We start from the raw sequence: 26530 nt of genomic DNA, 5'->3' as shown, positions 1-26530 counted from the left end.
CTTTTTTCCTTTTGTCTCACGTGAGCTCTCTCGTTGGCTTCCCTGTCACTATCAGAAGTCTCTAGGAGAGTAAATGGCTCTCCACTCAGTCCCAAATCCATCCCGTGCTGGGAAGACAGAATGAGATGAAGCGGTGCATGTGGCCAGGGCGTACCCAGGCTCCACTGGGGGCAGCTGTGGGTCCCAAGGGAGGAGGAAAGGCTTTTTCATCCCCTCACCACTTAGATGCCTTTTGCTCCCCGCTCCTGTCACTTTCTTTGCCAGGTTCCCCTTCTTTTCTCCATTCCCCGTGCACGCATCCTCTGCTCCGCCTTCCTCCTCTTCAGCTCGAGAAGCTATTCTGTCCGTCTTGTCTGACATGAAGGCTTGTTCTGTTCTGCGCTCTTTGGAGACCCATCAAAGGCCAAGCCTCGGTAAAGCGATGACATGAAGGCTCATTGATCACCAGATGTGACTGGCCCAGTGGAACACGAACAGCACATGTCGGAGCCAGCATGGCGCAGAGCGAGGGGCTCGGCCGCTGGGGCCTCGTGCGGACTTGACGAGGGCTCGGGGTGATTGCGTTCTCCCTGGTGTGTCCAAACATAGCGGATTTCCTCAGTGCCCAGTTGCACGCCAAAACATTCTTTGCCTGAACGTGGTCAGTCCAGAAAGGACTTCTGTTCCCATTGATATTCAGAGATAGCCAGATGACTCATATTTTTCACTTCCCTTCCCCAGCACAAATATAGCAAGCCTTATCTGTCCTGTTTCCCGTAATTGCTATTGGTAGACGATGAGAGAGAAAAAAAAGTCTCTACTTTGTTCTGCTCCAGGCCTGGCCGGTGAGATTCAAACCCTTATTTTGAGAGAAGAGTAGAACATGTTTAGTTTGTTCATTTGTTTTTTAAGCAAAGATTTCGACAAATATACGACATTGTGTGTTTCATTTTTCCCCTGTCTGAAGTTTCCTGCCTTCTTTTCCATGGCTTCTGGATTAACCTACTTTATGTGTTATTCTATAATCCACACAGTTTTAATTTTGTCAGTGAAATGCCTCTTCTTTTTCCTGGAACTAAGACTCTTACAGTAGGGTCAGGTCACGGTGAGGTGCGGATCGGAGGGGGCTCTCCCAGGTTGCTCTGAGAAGCCTCTTTGTGTCCCTTGCTTTCGGTCACTAAAACGTTAGCTGTGACATTGTAACGCCCACACGTTTTTTTTCAGAAAGCACTAGTTTCATGGTTTGCAGTGCTCACTCAGCCCCCTGGATTTAGCTGTCTGCCTAGGTTAGCTCCTTACAAAAGACCAGGTAATCACTAGCCAAATAGCAAGACATGTGGATCTTGCTGCTTTTCTGAATAAGTTATCCCTCCTCGTGGAGTAGCGAGGAAAAAATGACTTCTGAGCAAGACTGAGCAAGCATCAACTGCCGCCTGATTCCCTGGGTTAGGGACAAGGGACATCAGAGCCCATGGGAGTGAATCTTAAGGGCAATCGGTACTCTCTTCATTGAGGACCAGGGGAACCTTCTTCGTCTTGTTTCCAAACTGCCCCTTATCTGGTCATATACTATCCTTGAAGCCGAGTGTCGCAGGCCATTGAGATGGTAATGCTCGTGGTAGAGATGGAGGCAGAGGTGGAGGAGATGGTGGTCAAGGTAGCACGGTGGAGGGGAAGGTGACGATGATGACAATGAAAATATGAGAATAGCAGCTAACCTGTGTTTAATGTTCACCCTGTGCCAACACTGTTCCAAGCACCTTGCGACTCAGGTCGCCTTCACGATAACTCTCTGGGAAAGGTGTTGTTAGTGCCTTGTGTAACTAAGAGAAATCGAGGCACAAGTAGATGAAGGAATGTGTCCACATCCCACACCCAGGAAGCAGGGGGCAGGGGGTGATGCAGATGATGCCTGACCTGGAGATTAATGTCTGAGGGACCCTGTGTTTCTGTCACAGCCTTCGATGAGTCTGGGAGGAGAGCAGCCTTATTCTAGCCTTGTATCTTCAGTGCCCAACCCTGAGTGGAGCTTATCGAATGTTATGTTAATTTTCATTATTAATTGGTGGCTCTAGGTTGTATATCATGATTATCAGTCACTTTACTTTTTATTTGTATTTTTTCATTTATTTTTATTATGGTGACATTGGTTAATGAAATCCAGTAAGTTTCAGGTGTACAATTAACAGTAAGTCGTATATACTTTGCATTGTGTGTTCGCCGCCCATAGTTAGATTTCTTTCTATCACCATGTATTTGACCCCTTGTCCCCCATCTACCTCAAATACCGGCCACTTTAGAATATAGTTTAGGTAAAGCTCCACTAGCTACCCTCAGAAGTTTATGGTCTACGGTCTGTATTTTGACTAATAATCTGAGGATTCATGTGTCCTTTCTCTTTATTATCAAGCACTTTTTCTTTCTAAAGTCTGTGGTGTGCGTTCCTTGATTAGTTTAGGAGACCTGCGACCAGTCAGAATGGCAGGTGGTGTATCCGAGCAACACAAAGTTTGGAAAAAACTGCAATGATTTTTGAAAGTAAAGTAAAAAAAGGCAGACAGCTGAGTTTTTCCTATTTTACTTGAAATGCTTGCTCAGCCCGTGGCAGCTTCATGGGTATGGCCATTTGCCTGGGACGTGTGCCGAGGCCACAATGGCATCGTTGGCTTGGTAGTGCTTCTGTCCTGGCTGGTCCAGGAGGGTGGAAATGATGCAAATGAGGGGACACCAGGACAGCCCCTGGTTTGCTCAAACACCGGTGAGCCACCATGTTAATTCTCTCATGGACCATAGTTCTGTGTTCTCGAAGAATTCACCCATAGGCAGTCTCGTTTCTGCTCGATGTTCTTAAAGGCTTTCACTCCGAACATGCCTGATGGTCGGAGATTGCATTTTGACAACTGTGCTTCCTAAAGCTTTACACGTAAATTATCTCAGTCGGCCATGGCCATGGTCCTTCGAGGTAGCACGATGGGCACGATCGTTCTCATTTCATTAACATTAGTAAGATGATAACGAGGAATCTTTATTAAGAACTCTCTGTGCTAAATGCTTTACGTGCATTTCTTCATGTGATCCTGGGAGGTGGGCACTAATTATCACCCCACGTTATTGCCAAGGGAGTGTCACTGACTTGGGTGGAGCGATACAGCCATTAGATGGAAGCAGCACTGTCCTATTTACAGGTGAAAAAGCCGAGACTGAGAGATGTCTTAAGCCCTGCCACTGGGCCGGGATGGAGTCGAGAGTACCAGTTGGGTTTAACTTCAGCCTCTCCGTTTCTCTCAACGCACTGGTCTGCATTTAAAGTAGCAAGTCAGTTGCACGTGTCGACCAGATTCTCAGTGGCTGCTATAAAGTCCTCGACTGGGAAAACCTAGATGGGGCTGAGTCCTTTGCTTTCTCTTGTACCTGCACGTGGGCAGCGAGGACGTGCTTCCCGGATGAGGGCAGTGAGGGGTGACGCAAGGCAAGCTTCCCATCTCAGGGTCTTGTGCTTTTTTCTTTTTCTTTCTTGCAGAAGGTGGAAGTGCCTATGATGCTGAGGCTCCTCAGGGAGCAGAGGATGTTCATGATCCAGACCATCGCTCAATACAAGTTCGTCTACCAAGTCCTCATCCAGTTTCTCCAAAACTCCAGACTCATTTAACCCCCAACCATGCTCACCCAGCGCGGTGCGGATGGCCGGAGCCGGCAGGCCACAGGCTCCCTGAAGATGGGGGCCAAGATTATTCATAAACATCGTGTGTTATTTTATACGAGATAATTTATTTTTTTTCCCCTTTGGAGTAACTTTTGTGAATCACTGTAATGCAGTTTTTACATTAATGTAGTACTTGTCATTTGAACCACATTTTGACTGATCTGCATTGTAACACTTCAGTAGAGGAGGTTGCCTGTGATCATTATGGGGACAGGGGCATAAGGGAACACATCTCTGTGAAGTTGAAGCCAGATTTATAACCAGCCCTGAAATTCATCAGCTTAATTGCTTATGTCCAAATTAGAGATGGCAAGAAAATGAGCTCATCCTAAAATGTAAAGATAAGGACCAAGACCCCTTCTTGAAGGAAAAAAAACACTGCTCTTGTATTTTGTGCCCATGAGCCTTGATGGGCAGATTTCTGCCTTCTTCCTTTCTGTCCTCACCTCAGCAGACTCCTTCCCTTCCCCCAGCCTGGAGTTAGGGACAGGGCCCTCGCCCAGGCTGAATGATGGGACCTTTCTCAACCACTCCCTGTTCTCGGCCCTGGAGCCCGTGTTTCCTTGCCTGGGGGCTGCAGCCTCGGTATTTGCTACTCCTCCCCATTTGCTCGGTGGGCCCCGGGTTGGTGGCCTTTGAGACCCGGGCCAGGTGGTCCGTGCAGCGAGGCCCCTTGACCGACTGAGAGAAGAGAATGGACCAGAGTGAGGAGAAATAGGAGATGTAAGGCCTTTGATACTGTATTTAAATACGATGTGTGTGCTGGTCGGAGGCCTAGCAGTCGAGGTGCTGGCTGTGTTCTGTCTTCGCATCAGTCACTACGTCATTGGAAATATTATAAAAGAAACAGTTGGGAAAGCTGATTTATGGGGGGTTTTGGCACTCGGCCGGGGCCCTGGCCAGGAGCCGCACCAAGCGTGACCCCACAGTGCCGGTATCCTCTCTGGGCTTTGGTCTGTGAGAGCGGAGCTAGGCCCACTCAGGTCCTGTAGTCCAGATCTCGGCCCGCGTGATGGACGATGGTGGGATTCACCTTGCGCAGGGCCCTGTGCTGGTCTCCTCCGTAAACCTGCTCTGGTCGCCTGGGCTGTTAACGCCGCGTCGGTGTGAAGCTCGGCCTCAGCTGGTCTCTTCCTGCGCCGTCATCACTGGCCACTGTCCTGAATTTCTGAAATTAGCACATAAACACATCATGTTCCACTCACTTTCCCTCTTGCTAGTTTTTCTTGAACGCAACTTTTAAATCGTGGTTTTGTTCTTAGACTTGATTACCGTATTCCACCACGCCTTCCTCCACTGCTGGTTTTTTTGTTCCTTTTTGTTTTTTGGTTTTTTTGGTCTTCTTCTGAGCTGAAAATACAAAGAATGGCATCAAGCGAACCAGAGAGAAGAGCATTCACATACCCGCAGACGGGTGTGGACGCGGTTCCGATGAACTACGTGGGCACACGGACCAACTCCGTGTCACGTGCGGCCAGCTGTTGCTGTGATGATTCTTAATTACTGAGACTCGGAGCATCTGGTCACGGAGGGCCGTCTGTCTGCTGCTCCAAGGTCGGAAGAATCAGGCAAGGAATGTAATAACGTCAGCTGAGCTCTGTAGATTCCGGGATTGGGGTGTGTGTTTTGAAAAAGAAAACCATTAGCATGGCATGCGTTTCCTGTGGAACAGAGCTCACGACCCTGGCGGCGAGACACTCAGAACTCGGGTCGTTGACAGGGGAGGAGGTTTTTGCTTCCTTTCCTTCGAGACCATCCGTCCTTGGGATGCTCTGCTGTGAGGGTGTTTTAACAGTTGGTCTGCAGTCGACTGCTTTATTGTTCGATGAGCAGCATCAGTATTTCTCTTCCGTCTCTTAGGCCCCAGCGAGGGCCCTGTTGAAATGTCTCACGAGGGCAGTATGTAGATCTGCTGTCTCTTTGAGCTCATCATTCGTGGTTCTCCCTTCAGCCCGTCCGCCGTTGCAGCCTCCTGCTACGGAAATGTTAATTAATGCACAAAATGCAGGGAAGTAGGACGCTTACTATCCAATTTCCTAGCCAGAGTTTGTGTTGAAACCCAAAGGAGAATGTTTAAAAGTTATTCCACATCTTTCCTTTTTAAAAACAAATGCTTTTGGTCCTTGAGCACATTTTGCATTCCTTTTCACATCTCGGGCAAATGCCAGCGAATCTCCTGTTAAATTAGCAGCAGACATTGAAAGTCCTTTCAGTGACATCTGCATAATAATTGCCCAGAGATACTTTATATCTGGGAAGCAAGCCAAGGAATAAACCTTGAAGCAAAGTGTATTAAATTAGTTATCTAGTTAGAGCGTTTGGAATGAGTTCCTGATGATGTATCAGGTCTGAAGCTGGAGCTGTTGGGGTCTGTTGCTGCACTTTGGGTTTGAAGGGAGAAAATTAAAAATGGAGGAAAATTCAAATCCCATCTCATAATGAAGCCATCATACACCGTCAGGCTTCCGGTTTCGAAATTCTCCAGTTGAAACGTTGTATCTCTTCTGTCCGTGCTCATTTGGATGCATCACCTGTGCTCAACCTCGTTCGCCGTGGTCACTGGATCGTGGAGGCAGAGTTTGGCGTCTTCATCCTGGAGTGGAGCTGAGCCTGCGAGCCACGTTGGTAAGCCCGAAGGAGACACCTCCTTTCAGTAAGAGTCGCTGGTGGCATTTCCATTCATACTCACCTGGACTGGAGGTGAGGGAGGATCTGGCTACATTGGAGACGGATGTTAAGTATCCATTCCTTTGTAGGAGAGTAAAGAGGACAGAGCCCCTCTTGGTTGGAGGGAGACAGATCAGGGAAGGTGAGAGCATCTCCGCACGGAATATTTGGAGTGATAAGCTTTTGAGGAGACTAAATAGAATTTTACTTTTATAACCTTTGTAGTCTTGGATTGAAAAGAGGAACTAATTTTTTTGACTCATTAATCTGTCGCTATTTGCCAAAGAGTCATGTGGCCATCTCTGGCCCCTTCCTCCATCAGCCTGGATGGAGGGCCTTTCTGGGCTCTACTGTGGGACTTGACCACTGGCCTGTCCAGTACTCAACCTTTATCCTGCCCACTCTCAGCTTTTGTGGTTCAGTTATTAACTCTAGTGGGTACAGTAGGTCAGCATTTTTATCCAGCCTCCTACTTTTCTTATGTTTTCCAGCTGAATTTAGATCGACCCATATGAAATTAGTTTGCACCACGTTCTGTTTACAGTAACAGAAAATTTACATGGCTCAGACTAACACGCACAGTGTGTTTCTCCCCTCTGACGTAGTATGTCACCATATGTCGTCTCTCCAGACAAGTCCTCATGAACACAAAAGCGTGTGTGACGGCTCTTTCTGTGAACGTGCTGCCTTGCTCTAGCGACCCTTGCTGCCCTCGGCGAGTGGGCCGTCTTGTGGGGCTTGGAGGTCACTCTTTGCAGACACGTTAGTACCCTTTTGATTCTGATAGGCAGAGTTGGCCATCAGTGTGGGAGTTTTAGCTATTACCCTTTCTTGAGGTACAATCTGTAGTAGCTGACTTCAGCCCAGAGGTTATGCAAACTGGTGCCTGGGCACTGAAGCTGTCCTCCTGCAGAAAACAGAGTGTACTTTCTAATCTCTCTTTCCCCACATCCAGTGGTGTGTTTGATGGGGAAAGTGGGTACAGTTCCTGATTTCTTTTGGAGAGAGATGTCAGTCACTTGAGGTGTAGGCGAAGGTGCAGAGGCCTTCTAAGATATGTGCCATGGAGCACAGCCTCCACGGGTGGCATTGGGTCAGCCCCCATGTTAGAGTCGATCTGCCCTTCATTCCGCCTCGGGGTCAGGAATAGTTGGGGTCTTAGAGTAAGAAATTTCTAGAAGCACCGAGTAATCACTGTTGGCCTCTTAAGGTAGTCCTTCATGGGACTTCAGCTTCTCTTAGCAGAGGTTCTGCTGCTGCTGTTTTATATCGTTGCCTGTGGTTTTGGCCAGATGCTTGTCATGCTCTGCTTGATTTTTTCTTGCGAGCAAAATAACAACCCATCTAGCACTGATTCCAAATGGAGGACTTTGGGTTTTCTATGGACATCACACGTTTTCCAAGAGACCCACAGCTTTTTCGGTGACATACAAGTTGGCCCTGTAGGGTAAACATCTCTAAGATGTTCAGTTGTGTTTGACACTTTCCTTTGAACTCTGAGCAAGGAAGCGGAATGGTTCTTTGCCTCAATTTCTAAGATGTTTGGGGGCCAAAGGCCTTTCTGATGCATCTGTTGAAAGTAGCAGCAACATGCCTGGGAGACATGTGAGGGTGCGTCCAGTGAAATTCTTCCAACCCAAATGTGTCTCCCTGAAAGTCACCGTTAGTCGGGGTCCCCTGAAGTCCGGCAGCCAGCTCGCCTAATGCTCAGCCTTTATCCTTCCTGCTCTCAGCTTCGGTGTTTCGCTTCCAAATTCGGGTGGGCGAGCATTTTTATCCAGCTGACTACCTCTCTTTACCGGCTTCATATTAGCTGCATCTTCTTCCTCAAGGCCCAGCTGCAGAGTTCTCTGTTGAAATGTCCACGAGCCTGGCACTGAGTGTCCGGCATCAATTGGTTTCAGAAGACCAGATAGCATGCTGTGGTTTGGTGCCGTGAGGGGGAGGATGTGCATCAGTTCCCTGTCCAGAGCTTCGCCTAGCCCTCCCGTTTTAAAAATGAATTCAAGGACACGAAGTTACAAGGCGGGAGGGCGAGAGCTGCTGTGCAGCCTGAGTGTGATAAGCAGCTGCGTGGAACGTCACCGGTTCCTTCTGCTGCTTTTTGGGCCACCAGGATCATTCTTTCCACAACGTCCCAAAAGCTGCCCAGAGAGGAGCTGTAAATGGGGAGAGGAGGAGGAAGGGTTTTTAGATCAGCCCCGAAGTTGCTATCAAAACTTTCATTGATTCACAAATAATAATACCCTGAACTCTGAAATGTCTCTCCCACTCCCTGACCCCTTTCTGCGAGGCCAGGAGGATGGAAAGTCTGAGGGGGCGCCCCTCAGAGAGACAGGGCTGCAGCGTTGGGGTGTCGGTGTGTGTTTTCCCCTCGCTCATGGCTTTACACGGTGCCCTCGCTGTTGCGGTGTAGCTCGATGTCGTGGATTCCGACGGCTGCCTGGCTTTGCAGCTCAGGAGCACCGTCTCCCCTCGCTTGTTGGTGGCCCTCTCCTTGCAACCTCATTCACAAGGGTTTTCCGCTCGTCCACGTGGCTCCCAGGGTTCGCGGTCACAGCCCCGTGCATCTCGATTCCTCTCTCCTGCCGTCCCACGGGCCCGTGGAGCGAATTCCCCTCTGTAGCGAGTCATGTTTATAATCAGGGCACCAAACTGGGAGGACATCCGTACAGTGACTGCAGTCGTTGCGTGTCTCGCAGGAGGAGGAACTGTCGCGCGATGTCACCCTCTTCATCCCAAGGGCCCCTCGCTCACTTGGGCTGTGCTGGCCTCTCCTTGTTTTTCATTTGCTCGATGGGTCAGCTCTCATCGCCATTCCTTCCCTCTTTTCCCTACCCTTTTACTGCAACGCCTACAAAACAGTTAAATCTAGTCATAGAGAATGACGCTTAAACCTCTCCAAACGATGTCATTAAGAACTCTGAATTTTTAAAGCCGATACAGCTTCACAGAGTAAGATCTGGCAAACGGAAAGAACCAGAATGAAAAGAGCTAGGAAGCTGTCAGCAACCGGGACGCTGCCCTGGCCCACGCTTTTCTCCCCTTGGACCCTCACTCAGTGCTAGAAGAGATGAAAGAAAAGATGGATTCAATGATCCATCTTGTTTAAAACAATTGCAACCGTCATCCTTATTTACTTCAAGGTGACGTTATGTAGATTCCCAGTGGCTGCATTTGGGCAGAGTGTCCTGTGCAGTCAGATTAATTAGTTTCGAGCTTCCTCTTGAACAGTCTTCCTCCCTTCATTAAAGGCTCTTTGCACAGATTGGCCCCGTCTCCGTCTCCGTTGGAACAAGGGAAGCTCTGGGCTCCCCAGGAACGTTCACAGGTTGTATTGTGATCAGTTCTGTTATCTAGGGAGGGGCAGGGTAAGCTGTTGATCCAATTTGTAGCTTATCCTCCTCTTTCTCCCCAGCCTCCTCCTCCAGGGAAACACAAATGCCTTCTCACCTGACAAAAGGTTTCTAGGAGAAAGCTGAAAAGATTGGGTTGGGGTCTTTGTGTGCCTTGGGGTGGAACTATTTTGCTAAAATCTCAGGAATCCTGCCAAGAATTTAGCTCTGGTGGCTCTCAGCAGGGGTGCTGGGCGGTCTGAGCATTTCTCAGGGGCCTCCCACCTCCCCCAACTGCAGTGTTAGCTAATAAATACCTTCAACCTAGAACTGAAAGCTGTAGTTCAGAGTCTTTTTTTTTTTTTTTTAATTTGACGTAAAACGTTACTTCAGTTCTCTTTGACTAAACTTTCTTGCCACTGTTTGGAATCTTAAAAATCTGTTAACCTTATCCTTTCAGAGCTAAGGTTACTCTTCATCAGAGATGACTTCCTGTGTATGTCCTTTGTTCCTTTAATAGTGGATTAACGCAATTGAGGATTCTTAAAATGGAAAAAAAAGTTTACATATGCAGATGACTTAAACATATAACCGTGTGTAACATGTGTTACATTAATAACAGGTTAATCTAGATTGTTTCACTGGGCTGTTATTATGCTACTTAATTCAGTATTTTGATGCTTTTCTTGGTCTGTGTTTTATAAAATGTTGCAATTTATGTTATTCAAAACAGTGGACGTTTAATAGATTTCATATCAAAATGATGTACAGACAAGTCCTCAGCTTAGAAAACAGTTGATTCTCAAGGTTCTTGGGTCAGCCCCCGGAAGCCCGCTGACACTCAGCACAGCTGAAATGGAGGGTTGTGTCAACTAGAGCCGGTTCGCTGTCGTGGGCTGACCTGGAAATTGAACCACCTGTTAGGCTGTCGCTGTGAGAAATGCATTCCAGGTTGGGACTTGGGATCCTGAGAACACATTCTTATCCTCAGGTGGCCACTGGCTGCCTTGCAAGATGGAAATCCAGTCTCTGTTGCAAACTTGTAAGGAGAGAGGGAATGAGTTTATTGGACATTCCCTAAGTTGGGGAGTGATTTACCAATATTCATATCAACTCTACTTTGTTATAGACTCCCTCTCAATTTAACGATATTAAAAGCCTTAAATTATGCATGCTAGTCTATGTGCTTTTTTTTTCATATCAGTAAATAAGCTTATGCTTGGCAGTTTTATACACAGTTATGAGGTATATAAAACTGACTTTTGACAGTATTTTTTGCACTGTTCCCTATCGGTTTTTATAAAGTCTTATTTAGATACTGGTCCTAGTTGAGTATCGTTCATTGTTCTCACTGCCCTTGTCATTGCTGTAAAATGTTTCATATGTGCCTTTACAAATGTGAGATCTTTATTCTAACCTTTTTTTTTTGTAAAAGATATCTATTGATTTACATATGCAATAAACTTTTTTTTTTTTTTTTCAGAGAAAACAGTTGCATTTTCTCTCTTCTGTACTATGTATGTTTGCATTAGTTGAAAGCATGTATCTCTTACTTTTAGGATTATTTCCATCGGCACAAGTGCCTGGGAACATCTGCTTAAAAAACTGAAACCGGTGATCACTAGGCAGATGGAGTAAAGAATACACAGAAATAGATTCTTCTCACAGATGCAGTGATGACCCTTATTAAGCACCAAGGCCCTTCCCCCAGCTGTCGTTTACTTAGATCCCAAACTGCTGACCTGGGAAAGATGGCCACCAGGTTGCTAGAGAAAGACCTAAATTCTTGTTTTTGTCTTTCACTTTTATTAATGACACGACTCATCTCTAGCTTTAAAGGTGGCTCCCCAATCCCATATATGTTTCAGCTCATCAGCTGCTACAGACATACACCATGAACCCCTAGTGATGAGGGTGGACACTTTATCTATCTTTGATCAGTAACAGGGCAGTGTCACCCCTTCCATGAGTAACCTATTTACAGTTATCACTATATAAGGAAGGAGTTATTCACATTATGACAGGGAGAATACCAAAGCCACTCGGGGTGACAGGAGATGGAAGATAAATCTCATTCAACATACAAATAATTCTGTGTATATGTTGACTGGTAAAACAATTACAGTTCTTGAAAGAAAAGCTGCATAATATTAAAAAAAAAAGTGATTATAGACAAAGCCAATGAAAATGGAGAGAAGTAAAGTAGAACACGTACTAATTTGTTTTATCTTCCATAGACTGAGTAAGTAGACTCCCTTTATTTCTTTGACAAACAGAAAAAATAGTCTTATAACCTAGAAAACAGTAACCACTAGTCGACCGGTTTATCTCCAAATAGACCACTAGCAGAACTGGGGAAGGAATTTTTTTTTTTTTAAAGGAAAAAAGCAAAAGATAAATACAAAAAATACATATACACACAAATATGCCGTAAAATGACGAAAACAGGATCAAACATGTCTTTTGTGATTTTACATGTTCTTTAATAAAAATAAATGGGAGAACACATCAGGCTTACAGTTAAGAAGCATAATGGAAGAAAAGAGCTCACTCAGTAGCTACAGAAACACAAAATCTAGGAATTAAGATGAATGCATAGGACCTGTATAAACTAAACCCCTTTGCGGCAAAACATAGACAAACTGATAAACTCACCACATTTCCAGATAGAAAGACTCATGAAGAAGTCAGTTCTCTGTGTATCACCGACTCCAATGCAATTCTAACATCACAACAGCACTTTTATGGGGCAGGTGGGGAAAGGCCAATAGAGGACTTGGCCAGATGACTCTCAAACAATTTGAGGGTTAAACATTGGGAGGATGGCCAGAAAAATTCAAGAGAACACAGAATATTAGCTCTGCTAGATACTAAAAGGTTTGCAGTGCACAAAGAGTATTTTACTGGCATAGGAATAGACAGATCAATGGACTGAAATAGTGCAGAATAAACCTAAGTCTTATGGGAATGATATTGAGAACATTTCAAATCAGCAGGGGAAAATAAATCATTCAATAAATAATGCTGGCACAAGTAGCTAACAATAGCAAAATTTAAAAATTTTAAAGAGTACAATCATCTCTAATAATTCTAGATAGATCGAAGACAAAGAATTTTATATCTGGTCTTCATTTAAAGATGAAAAAAGTCTGCCTTGGATCAGCAAATGTGACATTTGGACAACCAGGGGTAAAATATTTTCAATATATGACAGCTAATACTCCAATATATATATATATATGTACATTGAGCTCTTATAAATTTTTATGAAAGATAGGAATAGCAAAATAGGTAACTGCCACAAATAACTCACGGAAGAAATACAATTCCTAAGCATATGAAAAAGTGTCCAACCTCACTAATAAATGCATATAAAACAAAATATTTCATACAGTAGACTCGCAAAAACTTTTTAAAATATTGCCGTGTTGAGAGGATAGAGGAAAACAAATACTACAAATATTATATCCTACTGGTACCGATACAATTTTTTTTTTAAAGGAACTGTGGCCATATTTATTCAAATAGATGTTTCCACTACTTAACCCTGAAATTCCACTTCTAGGAATCTGTCTCTCAAAATGCTACCCCACGTCAGCAAAGTTATTTATCTAAGATTGTTCATTGTGGCATTGTTTACTATAATAACAGCAAACTGGAAAAACCACATGTCCATAAATAGGAGAAAGGCTTAGTAAATTATGACGTGCACATCCGGTGCAGTGTTCGGCCTCTAAAAAGAATGAAGCAAATCTGTAAATGCTGAAATGAAAGAGGTTCTTGTCATTAAGTCAGAGAAGATTACAAAAATAATATGTCAGTACCATATTCTGCCTTTGTTTCTCCAAATCTATTTATATAATAGGTTATACAGGCATGGGAAAATTGGGACCTCACATGCAAACTGTACAGTGGTTTCCTCTGGGGATCGGGACCAGCGAGGGAGATGCATTTGTATTATTTTAAATTTATTAAAAAGTATTACTTTCTTACTAATAGAAAACCTAGAGATGGTGGGCTCAGCTTATTTTAGGCTTAGCTAGAGTAAATCTGCATTCTTAAAACACTAAACTCCCCAGAGCCAAAATGACTCCCTACTCATCTCTCTGTACTCAGAGAGCTATTCAGAGTGCTTTGCATATAGTAGATGCTCAATAAACATCTCATTGCATGTCTCTGGACAAGAAAATGCTTCCTGCCTGCTGGATCCCACTGTGTGCAGTGAACTGTGTTGTGTGTGAGAGATGCGTGTGGGTGTGTGGAGATGAAGGATAACAGATTTACAGCTGTTTGAGCTGTTTGTAAAACGCTGAACTGTAAACCCCATCAGGCTTTAATTATCACCTAATGGAGAAGTTCTTCTCTTTGGACGAGGAGGAACATCCCCCGGGCTCCAGAGCTCGCCTGGTCCCTGCTTTTCTGCAGCCGTTGCTAACAAACAATCCCCAGGTTGCTACCTTCCAGGCCCTGGGGAAGTTGGGCTGCTGCTGGCCGTGTGGGGAGAGAACAGTGTTTGCTCAACAACACAGAGTTGGTAAGGAAAAAATGTTTTTCCTTCTCAAGCTTACCCTGGAGTGTTGCCAGACAAGGAGAGAACTGCACAGAACAAGTAACAGAATGAGAGATGCTTTCAGTCAGTGAGCGAAGCACGCAGGGAGCATCTTTATGCACTGAAGGGAGACCGGGTACTATACAGAAGACTCCGAACTGACACGCTCTCCTGCCGGGAAGCGGCTCCCAGGTCACCTGAACGTTCTCCCCCACAGATACCTTTATTCCTTTCTTGCACCTTCCCTCCTTCTTCCTCCATAGGCACCTACCCCCTGAAAGCAACTGCAGGTGAAAGACCTCCTGATCGCTTGCTGGGGGAGGCCTGGGCTTGCTGACTGAGGCAGAACAGGTGTGACTTCCGCCCTTTCCTCTTTGAAACCTGCCCCACAGACAGAAGAAAACACAAACTTCAAATACTATTACCTTTTTTTATTCTCTTTCATCATTCATGTTTGTTCAGAACACTATAATAGGCATGAAGGGAAAAATAATGGCATTTTTTAAAACTCAACCTGTCCAAAGTATAATACATGAAACCAGGCCATTATCTCTTAGGGGAAAAAAAAAAGCATTCAAAAATGAATTTGATATGAAGGTTAAAGATTAAGACCAACTCCAAGTAAGCCATGAGTAAGGTTTAAGTGCAAACAGTGTTTTCATTGCAAAGGTTTTACAGAAATGCTGGAGTGATGCACATGATTTGAAGTACTCAAATCTTTGAAGGCTTCTGCACTAGCATTAAAATAAAAACTACCATGTTGGCATTGTTTCAGTGGCTTTCAATTTCCTGCTTGATCTCAGAAATGTACGGATGATCTTTGCCGTGAGCTACTTCCATGATTTCGACGGCCTAGGAGAGAGGATAAAAAAAGAGGTGAAGACCTTGAAGCCGATCCCCTTGCACCCCTACTTGGGTGTTCTCCTTTAAGGTCTGGCTAAATAAAAAAAAAAAAAAAAAAAGGACATGATTATCTAGTAACCAAAGAGTCACCCAGTCGCTACTGCTGGGTGAAACATTGTGCGATAGCTGAAGAAATAGAGAAATTGATGTCATGACATTCTCTGGCCCCAGTATTCTAGAGATTTCAGTAAAAAATGTTTTAGGGATGGAATCATTTGGCTACGCTCAATCAAGTAAACAGGTAACGCTGGGACAGAAAAGTCCACAGCGAACTTTACGTCAAACCCGTTTTAATCGTAGGCTACATTACCAATCGGTAAGAAGTGGCTAAACCGTTCTTCCCTTCCAGAAAGTACATGCTTTCTTCTTCGTACATATTCTTAAAAAACTTAAAAATTGGTGCACATTTCCTTTGAGGAAGCGAGAGAGAGAATGTATTTAATACGTTTTTTTTTTCCGAGACAAAATACCGTGGAAGAGTTTCCAGTGGCTCCACCACTTCCTAGCTGTGTGACCTTGGGCAACTTACTTCACCACTCTGTACCTCAGTGTCCTCATCTATAAAAGAGGAACGGTACCTACCTCTCGGAGTTGTTAATACACATAAGGTGTTTCGAATAGTGCTTGGCATATAGGAAGTACATATCAAATGTCATCCACAGGAATTTATTTTGCTGTTTTTGTATTCCACTATATTTTGCACAGATTGAAAAGCTTAAATTACTCTCACTCCCCCAAACAGGGAGTTTCTGATGGCTCGTGACCATGGCAGGCATTGCTGTCTCTTACACCGTTCTCTGTCTAGATCTCAGACATGCAGGTCTTCAGGAATCACCTATTTAAATGCCAGTCCGCGCCGCCTGCATTTGTTTCACGACTCCTGTTCCCTGCTCAGATTTACTCTCTCCTTCACTGATCTGGAATTTAATTACCTACCAGCACTTTACAATTGTGGCCCTAACTGGTTAATTTCCTCCACCTCGCTAAGGCAATCAATACATGTTATCTTAGGAGACAAATTCCCTGGTTTCAAAACGGAAAATTTTATGCTTAAGTCACATTCCTAGCCTGGTGTGGCCTTGTCCCTTCCATGTGGGACGCGAGACCTTACTCCGTCTTCCCGAAAAGTCTATGGGGCAGATTTGGGGAATCTAGAGAATGAGGCATCCAGGCTGGTCTGTGGCCCCAACCTTTACGAACATTCTGTTACAGGAGTAAGCAGTCCCAAAGATTACATTTTATCAACTATTAACTGAAAAATGAGAATCCATTGTTAAAATCGCGCTGCTGTAGGGGGAGGGTCCAGCCCCGCCCCCTGGCCCCCAGGCAGCACAGGGCAGCCGTCAAACACTGAGGAGACAGATGCTGCCCAGGGTCCTGGATCCCCCTGCATGTTCCTCACAGCATGAGTGGGGGGAGCTGAAGCTTTCAATTCAGATCCATTTGAATCAAGGCCCCACCACGTACCCTATGCTCATTACTTAACCTGTGTGAATCTCAATTTCTTCATCAGGAAAAGCCATCTCATTTTCGTGAGAATAAAAGAGCGCACATGAGGGTCCTGGCAAGTAACTGGCACTCAGTGAAGGGTGACAACAATTATTAAGTCCTAAAATTTTAGAAACTGCAAATGCATAATCCGAATACTGAGGAACTGCCCATAACCGATGACGTTTATTTCACCACAATTGAGCATCACCGATCTATAAATTCTAAAACGCAGACATGGAAGATTCCCTCACCGCGGTTTCCCGGCCCACCCAGTGGGCTCTGTTCACTTCCAGAGCCTCACACGGGAGAGGAGCTGTACTCCCTGTGCCCAGCATGGGCTGAGCCTGTAATCGGGGCCAGCGCCTCTCAATGAGTACACCCCTCTCCTTACAGGAAGGCCTGGCACCAATATGGCAAAGGCTCGATTACCTTCTCTACCCCATCCCCTCCCACTTCTGGGGCCAAGAGGTGGGTCAAGAGCTGCTCATTCTTGTCTATGGCCATGCCACCCAGAACAAGCCCGATCCTGTCTGAACTTGGAGGCTAAGCAGGGTCGGGCCTGGTTAGTACTTGGAAGGGAGACCACCTAGGAAGACCAGGTGCTGTAGGTGTAAAAAATAAAAATAAGGGATCATAAGCTGACAGGGTCCCTGCAATCTGTGAGGTCAACCAGGGGTTGCCGCGCCTAAAAGAAAAGAAAAAAAGAAAAAAGAGCTGGTCATTCTCCACCCTTTCGGTCACTCTCCTCACGAGGCGTGAAGGACGGGTGCTTAGGATGCCGTCCAGGCAGGCGGACGCCTAACCTCTCATCACAGACATACCTTCCGCAGGGCTTTCTCTCCCGCAGCTTTGTTTTCCAGGCCCATGTACAGTCGTCCTAGCTTCAACCACATGGAGGCCACGTTGAGGGAGTACAAAGGATAATGCTTACTGGAAGAAAAGACAACAGGCCACCTCGTCAAGCGGCCCACGGCCGGGCGCAGCAAGCCCGTGGATGCTGAGCTCACGGCCACACTCTCCGCGGCAGCCAGGCTTCTCCAAACCCCGGCGGGTTCCGGGTGGAGAGTGTGGACACTTCGACCCTATCTGGCTGCCATGGAGGTACTTCGTTTTATGCAGTTTGTGTGTTTCTGGAAAGCTACATAAAAACTTCAGGACAAATCCCATACAGAAACATTTATAAACCTAGTCCCCAAATTTTGTTTTAGGTGCAGTCAGAACAGGGCGTTGGGAAAACATCTTTTAAGGTAAATTCCCTATTGTGAGGACATTATATCTATACTCTCATGTTAATAAGACAGTATACTTCAAAATTTACACACACCAATATGTCTCAAGACCCCAGGTTTCTGTCACACTCTGAGACCAGCTGGTTTAGCAAAACCAGAAGCTGTCTAAAGTCAGGAGAACACCTTCTATTTCTTCTTTCTCTATTGTCCGATAGAGAGCTTTACATAGATACATATATATACAATAGGTATTCTCCTCTGGCTTTAACTGAAGGCCGGCTGATGGGGCTTGCCTAGGAAAGAGCCATTTCTCTAGGGACGGAGACCAGGAGCCAGCTGAGAGAGAGAGAGAGAGAGAGAGAGAGAGAGAGAGAGAGAGAGAGAGAGTGTGTGTGTGTGTGTGTGTGTGTGTGTGTAGGAGGTGTTTATAAACAGGCTGGCCTGTACCGCTCTACCTTGAAAATCCACCCAAGAGAGACCTGTTCTGGCTGTATTTCTGGGGGTAGGGGTGAGGGGTAGGGGAGAGAAGGGCACCATGCTGCCTGGAGGAAGCCCCGGGGCCAGTGGCCCCACAGAAGGCCCGAGCTGGGGCTCACTACGCTAAGGAAGGGTCCAGCACAGCTAGTTCCTGCTGGGAGAAGAAACGCAAGGCCAAGACGATCTCATCTATTCATTCTCATTCTCTCTCTCTCTCTCTCTCTCTCTCCCTCTCCCTCTCTCCATCCCCACCCCTCTTCCCTCCTTCCCTCCCTCCAGATCTCACAGAGGGAAGTGTGCATGAGACCAGAGGACTTTCTCACCCACCCTGGGAAGGTAGGCTTTGAGATTATTCCCAGTGTGGCTAATTATTTCTAACAGATTTTAAGAGTTGGCTTCCCCTTGGGCTCCCCCTGCTGGCTAATCAAGGCAGTGTGGGGTGAGTGGAGGGCCGACTTGGTGGTGGAAAATCAGACTAGACACAAATTTAACAGTTCCCAATCTTATAACGTGGACTGAGGCCTCCTCAAATTCATGAGAAACACCTGGGGTGCTTCTGGAACACAGGTATCTCAGGTCTGATGCCCAGATCCCCATCCACTTGGTCTTGGGGAGACCCTGCAATGCGTGATATAGATGTGCTTGACAAGCACCCCGGGGGGTCTGATCTAGGCCATCCCAGCCCCAGAGTGGCTAGTTAGACCCAGAAGACAATGCCATGACCTTTGTCTGCAGCCCACTTTAAGGTTTAATGACCCTCTCGGTCCCCGTGGCTGACAGTCATTAGTACTATGTGGTAAAACCCAACCTGTTTTATTCAAACCTTGGTGGGGTGGGGGGGGTGCGGATATTTAATAATCACAGCCACTCCAATGGCCCCAGAGTTTCCCCATTTGCAAAGTGGGCCGCAGTTTACAAAGGCACAAGAAGGGGACACTGTGAGGAATGATGGAAAGGCAGGGTTTTGATACCACCATTTACCGATTAATCAAGTTCTATTAACTTGGAAGGCATGGGGGGGAGAAGAAACAAACAGATGCCTTTTTACACTGGTCGGGATTAAGTGCAACGGACGAAGCGCCTGGACAGGTCCCGGCATGGCTGTGCCCCGGCACCCCCCGCATAACCCCAACCTGCCCCTCTGGGCGTCTCTTCCAGACGGCGGAGGGAACAGGCCAGGCCCAAGAGAGCAGCACCCTGCACCTGTACCTCCGGATGTGGGTGCAAAGAAGAGAGAGCTGGTCTAGGCACGTTCCAACACAGGACAGTGAGAAGACAAAACAGCCTGGGCATGCACTTCAAATCGCCAGAGTCCGTTCCGTGCTAAGGTGATCAGAACGGCCATCGCAATCACCTGTAGGGCTTAATGATTTTCTGTCCGTATCGCAGGGCTCCCTCCCAGTCCTGCATGTACAAGCAGACGCCCATGGCCTGGTACATCATGTGCAACATGTACACGTTGCTGTCCTCAAACACGGAGCTCATCTTCTCCTGGCTGAGCTCGCAAATCTCCAGCAGCTCGCTAGGGGGTGCTCTGGAGTCAAGGAAAAGACTGGCCCACCCACGCGGAGACTTCCCAGGGCCGGCTGCGGTCCAGCGGGGGTTACTTCTTCCACTGCGCCTGTTCCCTCGCCCTCTGAAAAAGGAAATTACAGAAAGCCGAGCAAAAGCGAAAGGAATCACATTTTTCTTGAGGAAACAAATAGGAAAAAACTAAACAAGAATTTTAGCCCCTGGCAACAGACCCCTCAGTTCAGCTGTAAACAATATTGGTCAGAATCTCAAATCTTCAATTTTCTAGTTAAATTTCAACCCTCACCTAAGCTGAGCACTTTAGCTGAAGCCATTTTTAAGGAAAAAGTCCCCACCATGAGAAAGTTTTTCCTCATGCTGAGAAAAATGAGAAAAAAAAACCCCCATGCCTTTCTCCCGTTTCCTTTCACTGGCTTCAGTTCTTCCTTCATACAAATCTAATAACGCCTTTTCAACACCCAAGAAAACGCTATCATGTAGGTTAAGCGGTGGCCAGCACAGCTGGGGCAAAATCCTGGGTCTGCCGCGGTGAGCTGTGGCCAAATTACCTGAAAGCTAAGCGTCTGTTTCCCTCCGCTACAGGGGGTGACCTGTGAGGATCAGGTGAGACAATGTAAGCAAAGCCCTGGGCACAAAGCAAAATACCCAGTAAATGAGGGCCTTCGAGGAACTGTCCTCTGTGGTCTCAGATAATATAACTTCCTACCGCATGGAGCTTCTGACCAAACTAGCCAAACAAGGTCAAATCAACGTCATAAACTGATGTTGACTCCAAGGCATGGGTGGTCAGGAAGTCTTTTTACCAGGAGACATTCTTCCTTCAAGAGTTAGAATCTCAAACCCTCCTTCTGCTGCTCCCTCCTCCCGACTCCCCAGCACCTCCTGCAGGTGAGGGTCAGTACACTCCCGGACAGCGATAAAGGATATATTTGTAGTGCTTGGCCCGCCGGAACTCCTCGATGACGTTGCGTGCGTATCTGACCATGTCGCAGATAGCTTCTGCCTTTGGGGGATCGCTGAGCTTCCGGATTTTCACCTTGGCCTTATCCTGAGGGAAATGTCCACAAGCGCAAGGCATTACCTCCCGTGGAAACCATACTGATGGGCAAACTTCTCTAATAGTGCATTTTCCCGTGCGGAGGTACGGGCTTGCCCATTCTAAAGTTCCAAACGAAAGAAAGGAAATCGGGCAGTGGATCTAAGAGAAAATTCAATACGCCATTACGCTTTCACAGAAAATAAACAAACAAAACATCTTTATTTCTAGGCAGGACACCTAGATGCTATGGGCAGATACGTATGTTCCAACAGCTACGAATCAGAACAGAACAAGGAGGGGTGGCATTGCCTAAATAATCTGAGCAATTCCAGAGCAAATTCTTCATATTCTGAACAGGTTGCGAAGCCTGAAAGTGATGCTCATGTGCTTCTTCCCTTCCTTCTTTTTTTGAGCAATTGTCTTTTTTTTCACCCCCCAAGAAATAGCAGTTGGGCAAATCCTTCTCTTATTTGTACAGTGTAATGAAAATTTCATCAGCTCCGGGAATCACGTTTGAATTGAAACCTGGTCTAACCGGCTTCCCTCTGGCTGTCTTAGTCAGGAGGGTTTAAGGGTCAAAAGCGCCATAGGAGGAGACACCCTTAGTCAGACAGAGATGCCGGCTTGGCCGAGAGCTCCCGAGATACACAGCGTGGTCAGCACCTCTGCGGGATCCGGGAGCTTACCTTGTGCTTGGTGGTGCACTCCTGGCACTCACAGGTAAAGAAATAGGAATCTCTTAACCGGTCATTTCTATCTTCCGTTGGGTACAGCAGGTCGATGTAGCTGGTAAAAACCTAAGAAGGTCCAAAAAGTTGACGCTACAATCTGCTACAGGTCAACTCGCTCTTTATCCTTCCTGCGGCCCTGCCAACATTCGTGGTGGTAGCCGTGTGGGGACAAATGCGGAGGAGGATGGTCACGGTTTAGGATGAACACACTGAATTCCTTAAACGCAGCAACCCCCTGGTGTTGTTCACCTCTTTGTGGTGGAGAGAAAGGGCTTCTACAGAATCAAGGAGTCCCTAACACGGGAAATCAAAGCGCCGAAGGCACCCCCGCCTCCTCCGTCCCCAAAGAGAGCAAGCTGGGGTTCGCCCAGCAGTAACGCCCTTGTCTCTTGCACAGAAGCAAAGGCCTCACTGAGCAGAGGCCTGGGCCGTCTCTGCCCGGCCTTCATTTAGCCTCTTTCCTTTCACGAGCCGGGATGGCTCAGCTGCGTCGCTGGGAGAGTGGAAGGGCAGCATGAACACGCACATACTCTGCTTCCCTTTCTCCTTCCGTCAGCTGGCCACGGAGCGAGAAGCTCAGCTAGGCAGGCTGGGACAAGTAAGCAGAGGGAGGACACGGCTTCTAGGACATCAGCATGCTGCTGCCTTACCCAGCTGGGACAGAGAACTTGGAAAAGTCTTACCTTTGGGCTCATCGGGGCTTCCCGTCCTTGCTTTTTTTTTCTAACGGGGTCTGTAACTGAGACTTGGAGCATATGGAGGAGACCGGCATTTAACTGTCCATTATCTACTCACTGGGATGGCACTTGCTGCTCGTCCCACACCATCAGGCAAATGTCTGACTGAACAGATGGATGTCACAAAGCCATCAGCATGCCAGGAACCTCAGGCGCTGGCGGACAGGCAGGGGGGCACTTGCAGGGGCGCCAAGCTCTGCCCACCCCAGAGGGCAGTAATGGAGACCTCACGGCTCAGATGCCCTGGGGAGTGGGCTTTTTCCTCATTGAGGGGCAAGTCATCCCAAAGCAGTGACTTCCCCAAAGTGAGGTTACTGCATCTCAGATCTGCAAGACCCAAGGGCAAACAGACAGGAGCAAGCCCTGCCCTGCCTCCCACGGCAAGAGCCTCCTGCCTCATTTCTCTGAAATGACTGATGGTCACATAGTGCAACAAGCAGAAGAGCCCAGAAGATGGCGACAAAGGCCGCTCAGTGTCACTGCTCCTGGCCCGGCAGAGCCTGTCTAGGTGACATACTGCTCAGGTCTCCAGTCAGCCCACAGGAGCTCTGGGGCCTGGGGCCTTACTTTCTCAGCAACTACAACCGTCTGTTTTAGCAAAAAAGGCACCAGGGTGGTCTCCACAAGACATTAGGAAACCAAGACACCCCAACTCCAAAACATGATACCCTGGTCGTGATGAATTCAGCAAAGGGCGGGAAGTCTAACCTGTACCCTGAGCTTCAGGTGTCAGTTCAGTGGTGGGTTACTAACGACCTCCCAAGAATCCAAGGCCTTCATATTCAGCACGCTGATCGCTATAGTTAAAATTTTAAATCCAGACATGCACCTTAAAATAGCATTCAAGATTATTAAACTGAAATTTAATCCAAAGTGTGAGATTACGATCCCTAAAAATTCATTTATTTTATTTTTTTTTATTATTTACTTAGGAACATATAGCCTGCATCTAGAGAGCTGGCAGGCCGGCCTTTTCAAGGTGAGACGTCTTATGAGGTAATCGTGGCATCCCAGCGCAGGCGAACCACGAAAAAGGGAACCACTGACCAGGTGACAGGACGCCTGGTTCTCTGCACATCCCTACGATAAGGAGGGATGCTAAACGTGCCTCTTGGCCACAGGTCACCTCTCCTTGCCCTTCCAGTGTGTACACTGGCCATTCCTAAAAAGGGAACTCTCCAGATTGAGAGGTGCAATTGATATGACACAAAGTGTCACGCATCATCTGGAACCGTGACTCTTTCGCTACTTCCGGGTTGCTTTTAGATGACGATGCTTTTGACCTTTTGTGGGGGAGAAAAACACGCCAACATTCACTAATCGAAAAACAAATAGGCAATGGGAATACACGGGCTCTAAAGAGAAGTAAAAACATTTCGTTCTGGTCATTTCGACAGTCTCCTTTCTCTGTAAATCTCTATAAATCTTTGTGAGGCGTTTAACTCAAATTTATTCTTTCCTGTTTTTTCTTGGACGGAAATGGCACCAAAGGGAAGCCCCAAGTGTGGGACATAGGTCACAGATCGAGTCATTAACCCAGGAGGGCCCAAGGACAAATACAGTGTAACTGCTGAGTGCCCAGTGATTTTTCTACACTGCCTTTTAAAACAGCCGTGTGCAGCACGCTGCCCCGGCTGCCCACGGCCACGCACTCACCTCCTCTCCCGGGCTGATTTCCTGTACCGCTCTTACTTCTGCCAGGGTCCCCTTGTAGGTCACGATGACATTGGGGCAACAACTATGATTCATCAAGGCAACGCTGTCAATCAGAAGAGAAAACCCAATTTTCTTAACTGGGCAGACGGACAGTCTGGGGTAATCCTTGGCTACTTTACTTGCCAAGGCACAGGAACTTGATCTTGGCAGGACCTTAACATAAAAACCTAATAGTTGGACATCATCTTCTAAGAGGCATTTCTGCAGGCATTCGTAATCACATAGAACATCTTAAACTTTCATGATGTTGAAAAGCGACATCCGCCATGCAAAATCGTGCTATCTAAGCCACGACCAAAAACACAATAAAAATGGCAACGGCAACAAATCTCACAAAAATTTCTTTCCTGTAGATGCAGGACTCAAAATCCAACACCTACAGCGAACTGCTGCTCATTGCACACTGTTCATGACAAACGGGTTGTCATCCCAAGTGGCTTTTCCTGTTAGTGAATTATTTCCACTCTTTTCCTTGGCTTCCTAAGTGAGGGCTTGCGATGCCCCAGAGACCTGGAGGAACCCATCTGAGTCTCCGCACCTTAATCTCCTCATCTGGAAAATTGGGACAGTACTGCTCCTGCTGCTCACTGTCTGCTTTTCAGGGACAGCGAGGACACAGAGAGTCGCCTATGCGAGGGGCTTTGAGCTTTCTGATTATATCAAGGTCAAAGTTCTGAGAACAGAAATTTCTAAACTACAGGGGAAAAATGCTTGATCTCTGAAAATGCTGCCTTTGAGACCACAATGCCGAACTGATTTCAGCCCAAAGGGATTTTTCCCCCAATTAAAACTGCCCGGAAACTGGGCATACTCACATCCATATGTATCATTGCTTTGGTGGCCAGTGTCACTTGCCTGAACCCTCAGAGACCAAAACCCCTCTCCCGTTTGCCCCGAAGAATACAAAAAAGGGGCTGTGGAGCCTGACAAAGGTGAGCCTGGGGATGCTGTGGCCAGGGCGAGCTGCCCTCCACCGCTCAGCTGCTAGAGGTCTGAGTGAAGTCTGTGGCTGGCCTTGGGCCTGGGACGGCAGGTAGCAACGTCCCTGTCTTGTCCTTGGGGAGAGTCATGTCTGCCATGCATCACAGCCCACACGGCTTACTGGCAAGTGGTACACAGGCAATCGGAAATCTGATAAACAAATGGACTGAAAGTCAAAAGCAGATTTCTAGAGACATCTTGCGGAAGTACCAAGTAATGCTTTTCAAGACAGACTCGTAGATATAGTTTTAATGAAGGTGGAGGAAATGCACTAAGGCAAGACCACCTATGATAGCTCTTGGCATCATTCTTTTCTTGGCAACCTCAGGCGGTACCACCCTCAGCCTGTTTTTAGTCTTGAGGAAACTGAGAGCAGAGACATTTCGGAGTTCATTTCACATCTGAAGCTGTCACTACCAGCCTTCTGAAGAGGGTCTAATGGCCTTTCTCTATTTCTACTTCCTTTCCCCAACGGCAAAAATCCAAGAGAGCTTCTCCCCAAAACAAATGACACCATTTGGGCCACTCGGACGGTGTAGTTATGGGAAAAAACGTTTTGTTTCTGTGGTTCAGGAAAGCCTGTGACAGCTGCTCGGGACACGTGACTTGCACAGGTTCTTTCTCTCTCAGACCTGCGTGACGCACAGAGCTGGGGGGCAACAGACAGACAGACCGGGAGCCCGCACGTCATCCGTGCAAACGTGTGGGTGTTACGGGTTTCCCGCAATCGCTTCAACCAAGCCTCCTGTAGTAAATATTAAGCAAGGTCGCTTTAGACAGAACTAACCTACAGACGGGGGACGCGTCTTTGCCCCACCTGTGAAGACAGAGCTTGATTTCAGGGGACCGAAGAATTTCGAAAATGCTCAGTTCCATCAAAGAGACAAATGGCAAAGCAATTCTTGGCAATCCATTAAAGTCAGAGCTATAAAGATCTCCATTTGTCAACTGGCTAGCCTTTGTTGAATTACTTGAGTTTTTCTGAAATAAGGAAAACTAGAGTTCTTTGAAAATTTTCCCGAGTTTAGTCCTTTAGTATAGTCTCCCTCCAAACAGCACTGTTTCTGTACTGGTATTTTTCAAACAAGAGAAGAGAGAGAAGAAACTCACATATTCTCTGCATAAGCCTATGGTCAATTGTTGGTTGGCAATTAATGTTTCACTTTGAGTGTGAGACACCCCAAGATCTCTATAACCACAGATATGCAAAAAAGCACATTTCCCAGCAGGGCACACTATAAAATATTCTTTCATGACAGCTCTCTACCTAGCAGGACTTAACTAGTAACTGTTCTCTTAACTGCTGCCTTTGGATCCTTAAATGTAGGGGAAATATTTTGAAATCTGGCAGAATTGAAAAGGTGTCTTAATTCACTTGGAGTTTCATGTCTGCCACGCACAGTCAGATAGGTTCTTTAAAAATCAAAAAAAAAAAAAAAAAAAGCAAATTAGTGTTAAGT

The 26530-nt window shown here is 46.6% G+C and overlaps 2 protein-coding genes and 1 pseudogene across 7 annotated transcripts in view; 2 read left to right on the top strand and 1 right to left on the bottom strand.

Annotated features, from left to right (window-relative positions):
• The window catches only part of PTPN14 (protein tyrosine phosphatase non-receptor type 14), a 148707-nt gene extending 137853 nt beyond the window's left edge, over nt 1–10854 (top strand). For all 6 annotated transcript variants that reach the window (XM_039881211.1, XM_039881212.1, XM_039881213.1 and 3 more), the window contains one exon: nt 3500–10854. In XM_039881211.1, the coding sequence (XP_039737145.1) occupies nt 3500–3628 (129 nt within the window). In that variant the 3' untranslated portion in view covers nt 3629–10854. The remainder of the gene's footprint in view (nt 1–3499) is intronic.
• Nucleotides 10855–14643: 3789 nt separating this feature from the next.
• SMYD2 (SET and MYND domain containing 2) overlaps nt 14644–26530 on the bottom strand; it is a 46459-nt gene continuing 34572 nt past the window's right edge. Inside the window, exons 7-12 of the mRNA XM_039881216.1 lie at nt 24030–24132; nt 21592–21702; nt 20794–20914; nt 19688–19862; nt 17449–17557; nt 14644–15085 (exon numbers count right to left, since the gene is read on the bottom strand). Coding sequence (XP_039737150.1) covers nt 15005–15085; nt 17449–17557; nt 19688–19862; nt 20794–20914; nt 21592–21702; nt 24030–24132 — 700 coding nt within the window. The 3' untranslated portion in view covers nt 14644–15004. The remainder of the gene's footprint in view (nt 15086–17448; nt 17558–19687; nt 19863–20793; nt 20915–21591; nt 21703–24029; nt 24133–26530) is intronic.
• LOC120617767 (uncharacterized) lies at nt 17120–17238 on the top strand (annotated as a pseudogene).

The sequence above is a fragment of the Pteropus medius genome, unplaced genomic scaffold (genome assembly GCF_902729225.1).
Source record: "Pteropus medius unplaced genomic scaffold, Ma_sr-lr_union100, whole genome shotgun sequence".
NCBI lineage: Eukaryota > Metazoa > Chordata > Mammalia > Chiroptera > Pteropodidae > Pteropus > Pteropus medius.
Note: the sequence above shows the minus strand (reverse complement) of the source record. Positions and strands in the feature narration are given on the sequence as shown.